This window comes from Mobula hypostoma, chromosome X1, assembly GCF_963921235.1.
Source record: "Mobula hypostoma chromosome X1, sMobHyp1.1, whole genome shotgun sequence".
In the NCBI taxonomy this organism is placed as follows: Eukaryota; Metazoa; Chordata; class Chondrichthyes; order Myliobatiformes; family Myliobatidae; genus Mobula; species Mobula hypostoma.
The window spans coordinates 15,542,939-15,559,354 of NC_086128.1; the positions used below are offsets into that span (position 1 = coordinate 15,542,939).

At 43.2% G+C, this 16,416-nt stretch overlaps 1 protein-coding gene across 1 annotated transcript; it reads left to right on the plus strand.

Moving 5' to 3' along the window:
* Nucleotides 1–4,609: 4,609 nt before the first annotated feature.
* On the plus strand, nucleotides 4,610–12,290 carry LOC134340085 (keratin, type II cytoskeletal 8-like). Its single transcript, XM_063036913.1, has 9 exons — nucleotides 4,610–5,077; nucleotides 5,211–5,419; nucleotides 5,969–6,029; nucleotides 6,113–6,208; nucleotides 6,298–6,462; nucleotides 6,564–6,689; nucleotides 7,176–7,396; nucleotides 7,933–7,982; nucleotides 11,751–12,290. Exons 1-9 carry the CDS (start codon nucleotides 4,691–4,693, stop codon nucleotides 11,903–11,905), a joined length of 1,470 nt encoding a protein of 489 aa, XP_062892983.1. The 5' UTR covers nucleotides 4,610–4,690; the 3' UTR covers nucleotides 11,906–12,290.
* The last annotated feature ends 4,126 nt before the right edge of the window (nucleotides 12,291–16,416 follow it).

The following is a 16,416-nucleotide window of genomic DNA, read 5'->3' on the forward strand; positions in this document are numbered from 1 at the left end:
TTGGTGAAATAGCAAATCTCAAACTCCTAATGAAGTATCGTTGCCAGTGTGTTTTCATGATTGCATCAATGAGTTGAGCTCAGGATACATCCTCATCAGATGTTGGCACCCAGGAACTTGAAGCTGCTCGCCCTTTCTACTGCTGATCCCTCGACGAGGACTGGTGTGGGTTCTCCTGACATCTCCTTCCTGAAGTCCACAACTAATTCCTTGGCCTTGCTGATGTTAAGTGCAAGGTTGTTGTTGGAACATCATTCAACCAGCCAATTTTGGCTTTTATGTCATAACATTGCTTTTACAATCCAGATAAAAGTAATCCTCTTTCTAGTCACAAATTATGTCACTTTTCAAATTGTGGCTGGATGGCTATTAACAGAAGAAAATACTATTTAATTTCCCAACATCAGTGTCTCCCAAAGCCAATAAAGCAATTTGAATTAGTGCAGACAGTACAATAACCAACACAGCAAGCTCCTACAAACAGAAGAGTTGATAATGACCAGATAATGAGCTTTAATAACACTAACTGATGGTGAAATATTGGCCCAGGAGTCCTGAACAATCTCCTTCCTCTTCATTCAATTGTTCTTTGTGATCTTTATGTCCACGAGAGGGCAGACTGAGTCCTGGTTTAGTGTAGCACAGTGACTCTGGAGTGCTACCTCAATATAGTCCAACCCTGGGTAGCGATCGGCTTCCATTTGTACTGATGTCTAAAAGTCAATTTTGTCCATCAAGTGGAAAATACACAAAAATCAATACAGTAACTATACCTCCACGGTATTTTAATAAATGGCATCAAAAGCACATAAGACTGATAAGAAAGAACAATTTCTACGAAGAGGAAAGCTAGTTCTGCTGTTTTCTGAAGGAAAACGTATGTGTGCACATCAGCCATTCTAATTTAATAAATTTATGGGAGTTTGTTTGGATGTAAGGGTGTCCATAAAATGGGTGCGAGTAATTCTGGAATGACCTGTACTGCACTAGAGTGTTCCCAAGCCATCAGATTGCAATGTGCTGCATTATAAAAAATGTTTATTTATTTCCTTTTAGCAGTAACCTGTTTCCCAAGCAAAGGACTACAAGCAACTTTTGACTTACATTTTTCAAACACAGCTTTTCATGTAGTGTCATCTCTGTAACATAATCCAAATCCATCTCTGGCTCATCACCTCAGCTGCTGAAACTCTTATCCATGCATTTGTCACATCTAGACAACTACTTTAATGTTCTCGTCCTCAGTTTCCCATCTTACAACTTCCAGGTCGAATTCATCCACTTTCTTCTTCATCTTCTTTTCGGCTTTGAGGAGGATGACGAGCTCTCAGTCCAGTTCTATGAGTTCTGATGTGGTTGAAGAGCCCTATGTGGGATCAGGAGACTCTGTCAGAGGTAGGGCAAGTAGGTGGCTAGCTTGGGATACTGTGCACCCATTCCACTATTCACATTTGCTCTTCATGTATTCCTGTTGCAGGAATTCAAGTGTTTCATGCCTCATTAAAACTGAGAAACTGAAAAGGGTAGAGTGAACAACCTGTGTAGACAGGCAAATTGGTATCTGGAAAGCAATAATCATCAGAATAGTTGTAAGAACATAAAGAATAGTAGCATCTGTAGGCCATCTGGCCCTTCAAGCCAGTTGAGGTAAAAGACTGATCTTTACCACAGTGTCATTTTCCAGCACTATCCACACATTCCTTGAAATCCAGAATTTCATCCATCGTTGTTCTAAGTGGATGTGCATCCACAGAACTCCAAAGGTGTTTCACACTCTGAGTGAAGAAATTTCACCTCATCTCAGTCCTAAGCAACCTACCACTTGATGGCAGGAAAGTTTGTGCCTGTGATGGAACTGGATGAGTCTACAAACTTCTGTTGCCTCTTGTAATCCTGGGCATTGGAGCCTCCATACTAGGCTATTACACAAGCAATCAGAATGCTCTCCACTGTATCTCTGTAGAAATTTGCAAGAGTCTCTGGTGACATGCCATTATCTCCTCAAGCTCCTATGAAGATATCCTTGAACGTTCCAGCTCAAAGGTTTGGCTCAAAGGGAACGTACATGATCTCAAATATAAAAGCCTTGTCCTTGAGTTCAAATCCTTTTATGACTTTGTGTATGGTATTCAGTTTTGGTCTCTCCATTAAATGAAATACTTTATTAAACTGTAAAGAGTGTAGAGAAGATTTACAAGGATGTTGTTAGGACTTGAGGGCCTGAGCTATGGGTAGAGGTTGGGTAGTCTAGGACTTTGTTCCTTGGAACATAGGAGACTGGGGGATGACAAAGTATATAAAATCATTTAGAGAATGCACATGGTCTTTTTCCAAGGGAAAGGGAACTAAAATCAGGAGGAAATAGGTTGAAGTTGAGAGATGAAACTCCTAAAAGGGACCTGATGGGAAATTTCTGGTTTGTCTTTCATGACATACCAGATCTTCTCAAATTCCTAATAAAGTAGAACTGCTGCATCAATGTGTTGGGACTCAGGTAGTTCTTCTAAAACACTGATGTCCAGGAACTTGAAGTTGCTCACCCTTTCCACCACTGGCTCTTCAATGACTGCTGTGTGTTTGCCCAACTTCCCCTTCCTGAAGTCCAGAATCAATTCCTAGGTCTGGCTAATGTTGAGTGTGAGGTTGTTGATGCGACACCACTCAAACAGATCTATTTCACTCCTGTATGTCTCTTTATCACTATCTGAGAATCTGCCAACAACAGTGGAGACATCAGTGGGTATATGGTGGGTATATGGAATGAGTTGCCAGAGTAAGTGATTGAGGCAGGTACAATAATAACATTTAAAAGATATTTGGATAAGCACATAGATAAGAGAGATTTAGAGGGATATGGGTCAAATGCAGGGCACACATGACTTAGTTGGCACCAAAATTGAGTTGCGCTCAAGGACCTGTCTCCATGCTGTACTACTCGATGTCTCTATAATGATGATTTCAACCTACATAACATGTTCCAGCTGACAACCCTCCAGGACCTCTTGCTTTTTTCCCCTCAGTTGTGACCTTTTTGTTTTGCATCCATAACTTCCTTCACCCCACAATGCATCCCCTGCCTGCAGCCAAACAAAAAAACTGTTGGGGGAATTCAGTGTGTCAAAAAAACTGTTGGGGGAATTCAGTGTGTCAGGCAGGATCTGTGAGGCAGAGGGATAGCCGATGATTCCGATCCAGATGAAGGATCTTGACCCAAAATGTCAACTGTCCTCTTGTCTCCACAGATGCTGCCTGACCCATTCAGCAAATCTAGCAGTTTTTTGTTCCGGTTCAGATTAAAGCATCTGCACTCTTGTATCAGCCTTCAACCATCTCTCCATCAGCCTCTCTAAAGCACTCTGTAATAGCTGCCTACTTGATCTATTTAAAATGGCTCTGATTCATGGTTTCACACCAGTGAAGTGTCATGTGTTATGAATTGTGTTATATAAATGCAAACTATTGTTATTACTTCTCCAACAGTGGGCTACTGCAAATATTCAGCGACAACAGAGGTGTCTCTGATGTCCAAGATCAACAACGCAGCTTTTACAGGGTATTTTTGTTTTGCCTTTTTAAGATATATTTTCACTCTTTTAATTAAAAAAAAAATGAGAATTAAATCTTCATATGAACTTCAAACAGCCTGGGTTGGGTTATCTTCCAAAGAATCTTGGTGGTGGTGATGACACTCATGGTCAAAAATCAATTAAACTATTTAATTGGCTTGGCACAGAATCATGCAACTAAAGCACACGTTCCAATTCCAATTGGATCAATGTACGAATAGGCTTAAATGTTGCCCAATTACAATGAAATATGCAACAAGTGTCAAAATGCCCATACAACGGAATAAACAAGTGTTCTGGTTTAACTTCGTTCTCTTTCACTCCCCTAAACTCAAGTTTTAATGTATTCTTCCCAAATCATGGCTCCTGCTGCGATATTCTTTTCTGTTTTTCACAAGCCAGCCCCGATAGTTTATTTTTCTCTCTGCACCGTGATTTTCTAAGTAATGTAAAGGAGATGATTTTAATGTTCCACATTTACAAGAGTTCGAGTTTTAAATGATTGTATATTACACATAGACAAACAGAAACACGCAAGCAATTTCAAGGGACATTGAAGGACGAGCTCCATATTCTTCCACCTCAGCAGCATCATCAGCTCTGTTGTACTTGAACTGAATACCGGAAAGAGGCTGCAGATTTGCTCATGGACAAAGGAGATTGCTTAATTTGTAACACTGGCCAAAAGAAATTTCAATCCACAAAGGATCGCTCGTCTGCTGCTCAGCCCACTTCTCTGTACGATAAATATCAAACACCGGTCAAGTGGGCACAGCAGTCCACAGTCTTTTAATGCACTTGATCGGCGTTGCTTGAGCAACTGGAGGGAGCTCTTCTTGTTTCCCGGACTCGCTCATTCTTGCTGACGCCAGTTTGGCCCGAGGCACCGAGAGCGGTTACCGTGCACAAGCGGACAGGTTGGAACCCATGGGAGAGGGTGTGCCGAGCTCCTCCTCTATCTCGATGTCACCATGCCCATTTCTGTCAGCTGACACCCCGACCAAGCCCAGATCCGCACTGCTCATAAAAGCAGCTCAAAGCCGCTCTCACCTGCGCCAGCAGTTCAGATCGGGACTGATCGCTCCAGCAAACTCGTAACCAGAGAACAAAACTCTAATTTCACCATGAGCGTCTCTTACACCCAAAAGTCCTTTAGACAGACCACGCAGCTTTCAGGCGGCCCATCGATGCGGTCTAGTGTTGCCGGCTCCGTGGGGTCGTCGCGAAGAATTAGTAGCAGAAAGGCGATGAGTGTGTCTGGAGCTGGAATTGGAACAGGTATCGGAGGGTCAAGACGTATGCTTTCTGGCTCATCGATCAAGCTTAGTTCAGGCTACAATTCAGGTTACGGTTCAGGTTTAAGGTCAAATTTCAGTTCTAGTTCGATGATGCCGGCCCTTGATCTAAGCGCCCCACTACCACAAAATGACACCAGTCTGCAACAAGTTCGTATGCAGGAAACGAGGGAGCTGACTACGCTCAACAACCAGTTCGCAAGTTTCATAAACCAGGTACCGTACCGTATCCAGCTCTGTCTGTAACCCGCTGCTGCGCCTGTCTTGGCAGCATTGTGCAAATGTCTCTTTTCACTTCCTCGCCAGCTCAATGCAAAAATCTAAGCGTGTGTTCATTCCTCACCCGCAGGTTCGCCTTCTCGAACAGCAAAATGCTCAGCTGAAGGTCAAACTGGAGCTTCTGAAGAGGCAGGGGACCTACACCTCCAACATCGATAACATGTTCCAAACTTACATTGACAACCTCAAGAGGCAACTGGAAACTCTTGGGCAGGAGAAGCTGAAGTTCGAATCGGACCTTGTGCAGATGCAAGGTCTAGTTGAGGACTTTAAGGGCAAGTAAGTGTACTGTCTCCCACCAGGATTTCCCAACTCGTCCCGTATCTGTTCACTGGTTCAGAGAGAAAAAAAGAGCGGAATCGGGCAAATCGTGGGCGGGGTAAACGTTCGAACAATTCCCGGTTACAATCAGCTATTTTCCACTGGGTTTCTTTGTAACCTAACAGCAGCTAGTGGAGGTCTGGAAGCTGGGTCGGGCAAGTGCCCGTCGGGGAGAGCTCCGTTAAGACTGAGGTCTGGATAGAGAGGTGTCACTCAGAGCTCAGGGAGTCACCGAAATAGCCGTCAGTTCAGGGACGGCAGCGTATGTTGTTTCATTCCGTCGAGGCGCGGCACGGTCGACCTGTCTGGCGTAGCGGGATGCTGTGTCTTGCGGAATCAAATGTCAGGAAGAGCGGTGCACACACGGGGATAAATAGAAGTGTGAGGAAATCATGGCTAAGCAGCAGGGAGCAGGGAGTTCCGACAACCAGCATGGCCCTGTCGAAGAAATGGGACAGAAATGTTGATTTCCAAGGGATTGCCAGTAACGTCAGTGGTTCATTTCAGATACGAAGATGAAATTAACAAGAGAACTGAAATGGAAAACGAGTTTGTCATGGTGAAGAAGGTGAGCACTATTTTCTAGCTCTCTGCAGGACCATATCAGTGGTCTTCAATAGATTTACAAACCTTGTGCCCTACTCTCTCCAGGATGTTGATGAATCCTACATGAACAAGGTGGAATTGGAAGCAAAACTAGAAAGCCTGACTGATGAAATTGAATTCCTGAAGACAATCTTCCAAGAGGTAAATATGCTACATGGTGCAAGAGCCTTCTGGTCCTTTTGCTGTTCAATTCCATCTCCTTACACTAGTTTTGCTCTGCCCATCTTTAGGAAATCCGTGAGCTGGAGTCACAGATTCAGAACACTGCTGTCAGCGTGCAGGTGGACACTAGCCGCAACCTGAACATAGACCAGATCATCAGTGAAGTCAAGGCCCAATACCAAAGTATGGCAGATAAATGCCGTGATGATGCCGAGAACTGGAAAAAGGCGAAGGTGAGCTCCAGCTCCAGCCCCACGTAGAAGTGCATTGATAGCTCTGACCTCTGTGCTGGGAGGAGAAACCCTTACTGACGTCTACCAGTGTCTCCTTGCAGATGGTGGAACTCAGCACAATGCCTGGAGGTCATGCGGAAGAAGTGCGAGTGATCAAATCGGAGTGTAATGATCTGCAGAATCGCATCCGTAAGCTGACTGGGGACATCGAGTATCTGAAGCAGCAGGTAAGTCAGGAAGTGAAAGCAAACAAGAGATCTTGGTTGCGGCCTAACGACGGTAGCAAAATGTCTTTCCTCTCAAGTCCCGAGTTCTAATGCAGCGACACGACCCAAATGGTCAATAATTCTTTTTGCCTTCACGGATGCTACTTCACCCGCTGATCTTCTGCAGTAGTTCTGCTATTTTCTTACTCCAGACTGCAGCATCTGCCGTCTCTTGCATCTGCACTTTTCTCTTCCCAGCCCAAAGCAAATGACCAAGAGACAGCTGAAACACAGGTCAATCTGAGCTAAATCATACACTGGGGAACTTTCAGTAGTAACAACCTGGCTGGTTCCTTCCACTGTAACCCTGGTGAACTCGATTACTCCTAAGCCAATCTGCAATACTCTACTCTCAGTATGGCTCTTTCCGATAGCAGGGTGGGGATGTTGGCAAGGCTTCATGTTATAATCTGCAAAAATGTCCACACTAACCTCTGTGTGACTCAGCGTTTGAAACTGGAGGCTGCGATCGCTGAAGCAGAGGAACGTGGCGAGATGTCTCTCAAAGACAGTAAACAAAATATCGTTGATCTGCAAGAAGCCATCAGGAAAGCAAAACAGGAGATTGCCAAGCAAACTCGTGAAATCGACGAGCTGATAAATGTCAAGCTGGCTCTGGATATCGAAATTAACACCTACAGTAAACTACTGGCGCAAGAGGAAATCAGGTAGGGCTTTGGTCTTTTCCAAGTTGCAGATATCACACTGGGTTGATGCCACAGTCCTGCGTACTTGCAGATTACAATCTGTACAGGCTCTTTATTGCACTCTTCATTCCTAGAGTCTTTGTCTTTAATGGGGCATTTGGTCCAGGGAGCGGCACTTACTTTTGTTTAAAGGCTGGTTTTCATCTGACCCCAGAAATACATCAGACTCACTCTCCGAATGAACATCTAGTCAGTGATTCAGTCACCACTAGGTGAACTCTCCCCTGATGCTGCAGTGGATGAAGCATTGTACAACATAAGCAGGCTGACGAATAGCTCCCTGCGCACACTGACGAGGCTACTGCTGTTCACCAGCAGCACTGGAACTTACAGAATCAGTGTCTCGGGCAAGGCTCGACAGAGTCAATGTGCCCATCAACTTCACCCATGCAGCTCATTGCTGCTTTCAGAAGGAAACCCTTGGTAACTTGAAAAAGATATATTTCTGAACATCCTAGAAATGGCTGTTGTTACACAAGTGTTTCCTTTATCAACAGGATGGTAGAAGGCGTCAAAACCCTCAGCGTCCAACAAGTTTCACAGCAAGGTAAGAGAACGTATAATCCTTGCTTGAGATTTTAACTACTGACCAAAACACAAAACGCAAAATGAAAAATGGAATATTCTGGAAATATTCTTCATTCTTCTCCAAGTCTTGATACCTCATTGTTCTGTTTACAAATCATTCTGTTGTACATTTTCAGAGCAGTGGTACTCATTTCTGTGATTGTATTTCTTATGAATGTTTTCCAAATGATTTTCCTGAATTGATATCATCAATGGTTCACTGTCCTTTGTTGCTCTCTTCTCCCTTTCACATGCTCTAAAATTACTCTTCCCAAAAAAGGCTCACATTTAACATTTCCTTCTTATAAATCAACACCCTCTTTGACATCTTTCTGTTGCCTTCAGTCCTCAAATGTCCCGTTGCGTCCTAAATTGGGGTTGAATGACACCCTGACACCCCATACGATTGTGACCATGGTCAGCAATGCCTCTTTGTCCTTTCTTTACCTGTCTGCAACAAAAGATGCCATTGCTTGTTTAATCATCGTCCAATGATAGGAAACAGCTTCTTACCCCAGGCCATAAGACGAATGAATTCCCTGCCACCTCTCAGGTCTCATCACACATGAAGCACCAGTAGCGTTATACTGTTTACTTTTTAACTTGTGTTGTCAATGCACCCTTATTATTTGTTAATTTATTTGTGGCTATATTACTTTATGTGTTCTGTGCCAGTTGTATATACCATGTTGTGCACTTTGGTCTGGAGGAGTACTGTTTCGTTTGGCGGTATACATGTGTACGATTGAATGACAATAACCTTGAACTTGAACAATGCTTCACCTTTGAATAGTCCTTCCCTGTTCTCATTTGGTAGGCAGATTATTTCCTATAATCCAAAGTCTGCAAAGGCCTATTTCTCACCTATGATCATGATCTCAGTGATAGCATCCAAAACCGAGCATCGCATTCCTCTGATACTGTGAAAAAATGCAGATGCTACAAATATGAAATTTAAAAATTACACTGGAAATACGCAGCAGGCCAGGTAGCATCCAAGGGAAGAGCAATAGAGTCAATGTTTCATGTCAAAAGTCGCTCATCAGAACTGAGAAAGAAAGAAAGTAAGAGTTTTAAGTTGCCAGGAAGGTGGGGGACAGGTCAATAGGACCAAGGGAGTATCTCAGATAGGGGGAAGCCAAGATTGCTATTTAGATAAGTTGTTGGCGTCACCCAGTCGACGGGTTAATCGGGGCAGTTAGAGAGTGAGAATACAAAGAGAGGAGCTTGACAAGGTGTGAAATGTCAGGCTGTCTGACGTGTCCAGTCGGCCAGGCCTACTTTTAAAGTGAGGTAAATCAGTGTGCAAATAGAGGAATTAAGTTCCCTTATGTCGCCGTACTCAGTTTCAAGTGGAGAAGGCAGCAACATGGCCCAGACAGAAAATGAGTTGCAAAGCGCATGTTGGTCCTCCTTATATCAGCATATTATAAATTGAATATTAGAAATTGAAGCCACAGACAGAGGTCAGAGTGGGAGATGGATGGAGAGTTAAATAGGCAACAAAAGGGAGCTTTGGTCACTCCTGGTGCTCTGCAATGTTGTCACTCCGTCTGCAGCTGGTGGAGGAAACCACACTGTGAACACTGAGTGCAAGACACTAGATTGAAAGAAGTGCAAGTGAATTGTTGCTCCAACTTGAGGGACTGTTTGCATCCCCAGACACTGGGAAGGAAAGAGGTGAACGGACAGGTGTAGCATCTCCTGTAATTTCACAAAACACGCAGTGACATTGGGATAGAAGACAGTTGCCCAGGGAATCACAAAGGGAACAGTCTCGTTTACATGATGAAAGGCAGGGAAGGTATGGACGTATCCAGTTGTGGAATATTGTGGAAGCTGGTGCAAATTGTAAAGGATGAGCTGTTAAACACTGAGCTGGTGAGGTGGAAGATAATGACTAGAGGATCTCTGTCCTTGCTCTGTCTGACAGGTGAGGGATGGAGAGCAGAGATGCAGGAAATAGATGAACTACGGCCAAAAACTCCATTGACTGTGGTAGAGGAGAAAGTACAGGTCATGGTAGAAGTCATTTTAGAAACACATGAAAGTCTTTAACAATTCCTGCAATAAGTTTATTTTCAATCAAAGCTACCGTAGTCTTAGTGGCCACTCTTATTAGGTACCTGCTCATGGTCTTCTGTTGCTGTAGCACATCCACTTCAAGGTTTAACCATTATGTGCCTTTCAGATGCTCTTCTGCACACCACTGTTGTGACACGTAGTAATTTGAGTTACTGTCGTCTTCCTGTCAGCTTCAACCAGTCTGGCCTTTCTCCTCTGACTTCTCTCATCAACAAGGCTTTTTCACTCACAGAACTTCCACTCACTGATTGTCCTTGTTTTGTGTACCATTCTCTGTAAACTCTAGAGACTGTTGTGCACGAAAATCCCAGGAGACCAGCAGTTCTTGAGATACTCAAATTATCCCGTCTGACACCAACAATCATTTGGGTCAACGTCACTTCGGTTACATTTCTTCCCCCATCTGATGTTTGATCTGAACAACTGAACCTCTTGAACATGTCTGCATGCCTTTGTGCACTGAGTTGCTGCCACATAATTGACTGATTAGATATTTGCATGAGCCAGCAGGTGTACAAGGTGTGCCTAATAAAGAGGCCACTGAATGTATGTTGTCCATTTTATAAATTATTCTACCCCCCATCATCTTTTGTGCTCACTGACTTATAGAAACATAGAAAATAGGTGCAGGAGTAGGCCATTCGGCCCTTCGAGCCTGCACCACCATTTATTATGATCATGGCTGATCATCCAACTCAGAACCCCGCCACAGCCTTCCCTCCATACCCCCTGACCCCCGTAGCCACAAGGGCCATATCTAACTCCCTCTTAAATATAGCCAATGAACTGGCCTCAACTGTTTCCTGTGGCAGAGAATTCCACAGATTCACCACTCTCTGTGTGAAGAAGTTTTTCCTAATCTCGGTCCTAAAAGGCTTCCCATCTATCCTCAAACTGTGACCCCTCGTTTTGGACTTCCCCAACATCGGGAACGATCTTCCTGCATCTAGCCTGTCCAATCCCTTTAGGATCTTATACGTTTCAATCAGATCCCCCCGTCAATCTTCTAAATTCCAACGAGTACAAGCCCAGTTCATCCAGTCTTTCTTCATATGAAAGTCCTGCCATCCCAGGAATCGATCTGGTGAACCTTCGTTGTACTCCCTCTATGGCAAGGATGTTTTCCTCAGATTAGGGGACCAAAACTGCACGCAATACTCCAGGTGTGGTCTCACCAAGGCCTTGTACAACTGCAGTCGTACCTCCCTGCTCCTGTACTCGAATCCTGTCGCTATAAATGCCAGATAAATGCTATAAATATTGGCTCCTAAACTGATATACCTCAGTTTTAGGATCTGAGTCTTCAAATCTTTCCATAGCATTGATCTTCCCTATCTCTGTAAACGACTCTGCACACCCTGAGCCATGACTGATGGGATGCCACTCATGGATAAGTAGTTCCTACATTTCAGTGATTTCTTTCTCAAAATTTCATTTCCACCTTTTTTCTCTTTCCTGTAAAATTTATCATTTCAAAATGCTTTGATATATCTGTATACATAAAATCTTAGAGTCAAGCATTTGCTTACTAAAAGTTACCTGAAGCACTTGGGGCTGTCTTTCTCTGTTAAGATTGCGACCTGCTTGATGTCATTGCAATTGTTTTCTCAATTTCAGGATCCATATTCTAAAGTGTCTTTTTCCTTTCCTCTCCCTTTTACAGGAAGTTTTGGGGATTTCAGCAGCGCAAGTAGTGGTATGTCTGGCTACCTCAAAGGGGGCAGTGAGATGGAAACTGGTGGAAAAAGAGCAGTAATTCTGAGCTCAGTGCAGCAGACCTCTACAAGCAGAAGTGGATCTTCAATCAATCAGTTATAAACTACTGTCAGTTATGTCTCTGGTGACTCTCTTGCCAGTTTTTATACTTCATTCACATAGCCTGTTCAGTGAAGTGGTTAACTTGTTTAGATTAACTTTCTGCCTGATCTTGGAATTCTACTCAATTTTACATCGTTAAGCAACATGAAATTAACTGATACACAGCAAACGTCAAGTTAGTCTGTAACTTGGGTTTGTGGGAAAAGTGGAAAGTTCATCCTTTACTTCTTGGGCCTTTGAATATAGGAAATTAATCAAAGTTTTAGATGTGGTGCTCTGATTTGTGATTTTGACTCACTTTATGTTGGGGATTTATCTTTTGTGGCATTTCTGTAATACTGAATAAACTGAAATTTTTGAATCTGCCAATCTGGACTCTTTCTTTCCTTAAGCACATTATTCAAGTACTGAAAAGAGAAACCATCATACCTTTGTCAGAAATTCAAGAACTTTGAAATAATTTGTAAGTTAGAGGAAGGTTACTGAAAAAAACATAAAATATGTCTAAAACTATCACACAAGTCCAAGCATAGCAGCCAGCTAGCTCCTCCTTCACCAAAGAAGTTACTTTTACATTGTCTTAGAGAACATATTTATCGACTTATTGAGATACAGCGCGGAACAGGCCCTTTGAGCCCTTCAAGCCATATTGCCCAATTTTTAACACTAGCCTAATCATGGGACAATTTACAATGACCAATTAACCTACCGACCTGTACGTCTTTGGACTGTGGGAGGAAACTGGAGCACCCGGAGGAAACCCACGCGGTCACAGTGAGAACATACAAACTCCTTACAGGCAGTGGCGGGAACTGAACCTCAGTTGTCTACACTGTAAAGCATTGTGCTAACAACTGCACTACAGTGCCATTGGAATCTGATAAAAAAATTTTAATCGCATGAATATTCTCCTTTCTCTCAAGAGTTCTGAGCATCGTAAAGGCTGCCCAGTTGAAAGGTATAGTGAGAGACACAAAGGATCAGAACAATCCCATGGGAAACAGTCCAAGTTGAATGAGGAAAGTAACCTTCATCTATGGGCAGTGAGCGTCCTGGATGAAACAGTCTCTCACCTGTTTCAAGTTAGTATAGGCCTGCAATTTCCAATCTCCAGTTTACAAGAAGAACTACAAAGCATATCCATAGAAAGTGATAGTACAAGAGATTAGGGTAATAAAATAGGTGTAGGTTATGCTTGCCTTCATTGGTCAGGGTATTGAGTTAAAGTTGGCAAATCAGTTGTAGCTACACAAAACTTTGGCTAGGCCACATTTGGAGTATTTTGTCCCATTCTGGTTTCTGCACTGCAGGAAGAATGGAAGGACTTTGGACCGAGAATGTATAAGAGATTCGCCAGGATGCTGTATGGATTGGAGAGTATTCGATGTGTTGGTGGCTGAGGGGGCGACATGATAAAGAGTATATAAAATTATGAGAGGTAAAGATCGGGTAACTAATCAGAGTTTTTTACCAGGTGGAAATGTCAAATATTGGAGGACATACGTAGATTTAAGGTGAAAGTAGGAAAGTTTAAAGAAAATGTACAAGTCAGGTTCTTTATACAGAGAGTGGTGGATGCCTAGAATGTGCTGAAACACTGGTTGTTGGAAGTAGACAGGATATGAACATTTTAGAACCACTTATGCAGCCACGTGAACAGGCAGGGAATGTAGACAATTTGCAGGAAGATAGGATGAATTGAAAATTGGAAATCACTAACAAAACAAATTACAACGGGAGATAAACAAGGCATCTCAAAGGGCAAAGTGACAATAGTCAGATTTCAATATGCAGATAGATTGGGAAAATCAAGTTGATGCTGGATTCCAAGAGAGGATTTGTAGATTGCGGACAAGATGGCCCTTTTAAAGAATGTGGTGCTTGAGCCCACTAGGGAAAAAGGCTATTCTGGAATGGGTTTTGTGTAATGAACCAGATTTGATGAGGAAGCTTAAAGTAAAGGAACCCTTATGAGACAGTGATCATAATATGATAGAATTCACCCTGCAATTTGAGAGGGAGAAGCTAAAGTCAGATGTATCAGTATTCCAGTGGAGTAAAGGGAATTACAGAGGCATGAGAGGGGTGCTGGCCAAAGCTGATCGGAAGGAAACATTAGCAGGGATGACGGCAGAGCAACAATGGTTAGAGCCTCTGGGAGCAATTTGGAAGATACAGGACAGATACATCCCAAAGAAGAAATATTCTAAAGGCAAGTGGCTGACAAGAGAAGTCAAGGCCGACATAAGAGCAAAACACAGGGCATATAATAGAAGGAAAATTAGTGGGAAACTTGAGGAGTGGGAAGCTTTCAGAAATCAACAGAAGGCAACTAAAATAGCCATAAGGAGCTAAAAAATGAGCTACAAAGGTAAGCTAGCCAACAATATCAAAAACGATATCAAAAGTAGCCTCCCATAGTGCGTGAGTCTCAGAGCAGAGGGTATACACTCAGGATAGAGGGACGTCCATTTAGAATGAAGATTAGGAGAGATTTCTATAGCCAGGGGGTGGTGAATCTGTGGAATTTGTTGCCATAATTGGCTGTGGAGGCCAGGTCATCAGGTGTATTTAAGGTGGGGGTTCATAGATTCTTGATAACTCAGAGCATCCAGATAGTATGTTTTATATGTAAGGGGTTTCTTCTTTTATGTCTTCTTTTATGGCTTCTTTGTTATGTTATAATTAAAATGGCTTCTTTGTTATGTTAAATGCTGAGAAAGTTCTCTCGCTCACAGCTTGTTTGGGTTATCATGTTGATAAGAGAACAAATGAACCAGTGGGCATCCACGTTATTCTTTCTAGTGTGTCTGTAAGTTATTATGATGCGTGGGTTTTTGGGGAGAAGGCGCGATGGACACAGAGAGGATGGACAATCTGCTGTGAGCTGGCTAACGGGGTCGGACCCGAGCAGGAGTCCAAGGTCGGGGGTCTTCGGTGAGGAGAGGAGACGGCGACAGACTCGTGTGGAGCGTCTGGTCGACCACCGTGGTTGGTCCCAGGCGGCACGTCGGAGTGGTCAGAGGGGAACGAATGGTGAAGAGAGGATCGTTACTAGAGCTCCAACTGTTTGTGCATGAAGAGATTGAACTTTGATAAGTGTGGCGCCTTTTATTTCCTTTTTATATTTTATGTCTATTCATTATATAGTTCCAGTAATCTCTATAAACTGTCATTCATTTTATCATATATGGTGTATTGTCTGTTATTTGGCGGGGTGGGGTACATCACACAGCATCCACGAAAACTTAATTACCCAGTTTGGCGGGGCCGAGGGCTGTTTCCCGAGATGACAGAAAGTTGAGCGACCCTAAGGCTTGCCAGGGGGGCTTACATACAGAATCTGTGCAAATTGGTGAGGGTCATCAGGGACATGCTGAGGTTCCTTAGAATTCTGAGGAAGTAGAGGCACTAATGTGCTTTCTTGGCTGTATCATCCACGTAGCTGAGCCAAGACAAATTGTCGGTGATAAGAACACCTGGTCATTTGAAACTCCCAACCATCTCCACTACAGCACCATTGATAGACATGGGTGTGTTCTCCACCCCACTTCTTGAAGTCATTGAAAGATCAAACACATTATTGGGATGTGACTGCAGCATTATCAAAGGTTCCAGTGCCCTAAATTTAGTAAAGTACACAGAGTGGAAGTTGCATACGATTGCTTTTAACTGGAGTAGCTATTGCACATCTAACTCTGCTCCAGCTTGCACATTTGGTGCCTCTCTGAGTCATACCTCAGCCATATTTATAAACTCGATTCTGGCCAGGTGCTTAATCATACCCCATTCACCCATTTACCTCCCGGCCATTTTCTGACTGCACGTTGCAGGACCATGTTCATATCGATGTTTCCTGCCCACATCCAGCTGCATACATGGCCCAGTTCCCAGCTTTGTCCTTGGGCGTGAAGGAGGGAGTCAATATCCCTGCTGTCATTAATGTAAGGTTCTGTTCTCAGCAATTTGCTGAGGATCGATGGCTAAGCCAGAAGTAGGTGAGCTTGGCAAGTTAGTAGTTGCCATCTTGAGCATGGTTAAAGCTATATATGCAGCTGATCGTCCCCCACCATCAGCTTCTCTGTGATCTTCTCTGCCAATAATTCACTAATGGCAGTGTAAGTGGCTTTTTGAGGGCAAACAGATCATCTGTTGGAATCTCACCATGGATTATGCAACTTGACAGCAAGAGATGAAATACTGCAGATCATGAAGTAACGTGCATAATCCTGAGCACAAATAAAGCTGATGCCTTGAGAAAACCAGGATAGTGATTCTAGGGCCTTGTACCAAAATCTCCAACTACACACTACTGATTTCCCAACAATATCCTAAGCCTGGTTTCATCTTCTGAATTAAGCATAGAAAATAAAGTGCCACTGCTATCTAAATGTCAACAACAATACTTTCATTATTGAGATTGGCAAAATACATACAATAAATGTGTACAAATTCCATGTGTTTGCTAGGTGAAAATGTATTGTCAACCTTGAACCTGATTTGTCAACCTG

Bases quoted from the DNA above. Each gene is read 5' to 3' on its own strand.
- LOC134340085 (XM_063036913.1), top strand. From the start codon at position 4,691: ATGAGCGTCTCTTACACCCAAAAGTCCTTTAGACAGACCACGCAGCTT. The intron at 6,030-6,112 runs GTGAGCACTATT...TACTCTCTCCAG, and splicing joins AGTTTGTCATGGTGAAGAAG to GATGTTGATGAATCCTACAT. The intron at 6,690-7,175 runs GTAAGTCAGGAA...TGTGTGACTCAG, and splicing joins TCGAGTATCTGAAGCAGCAG to CGTTTGAAACTGGAGGCTGC.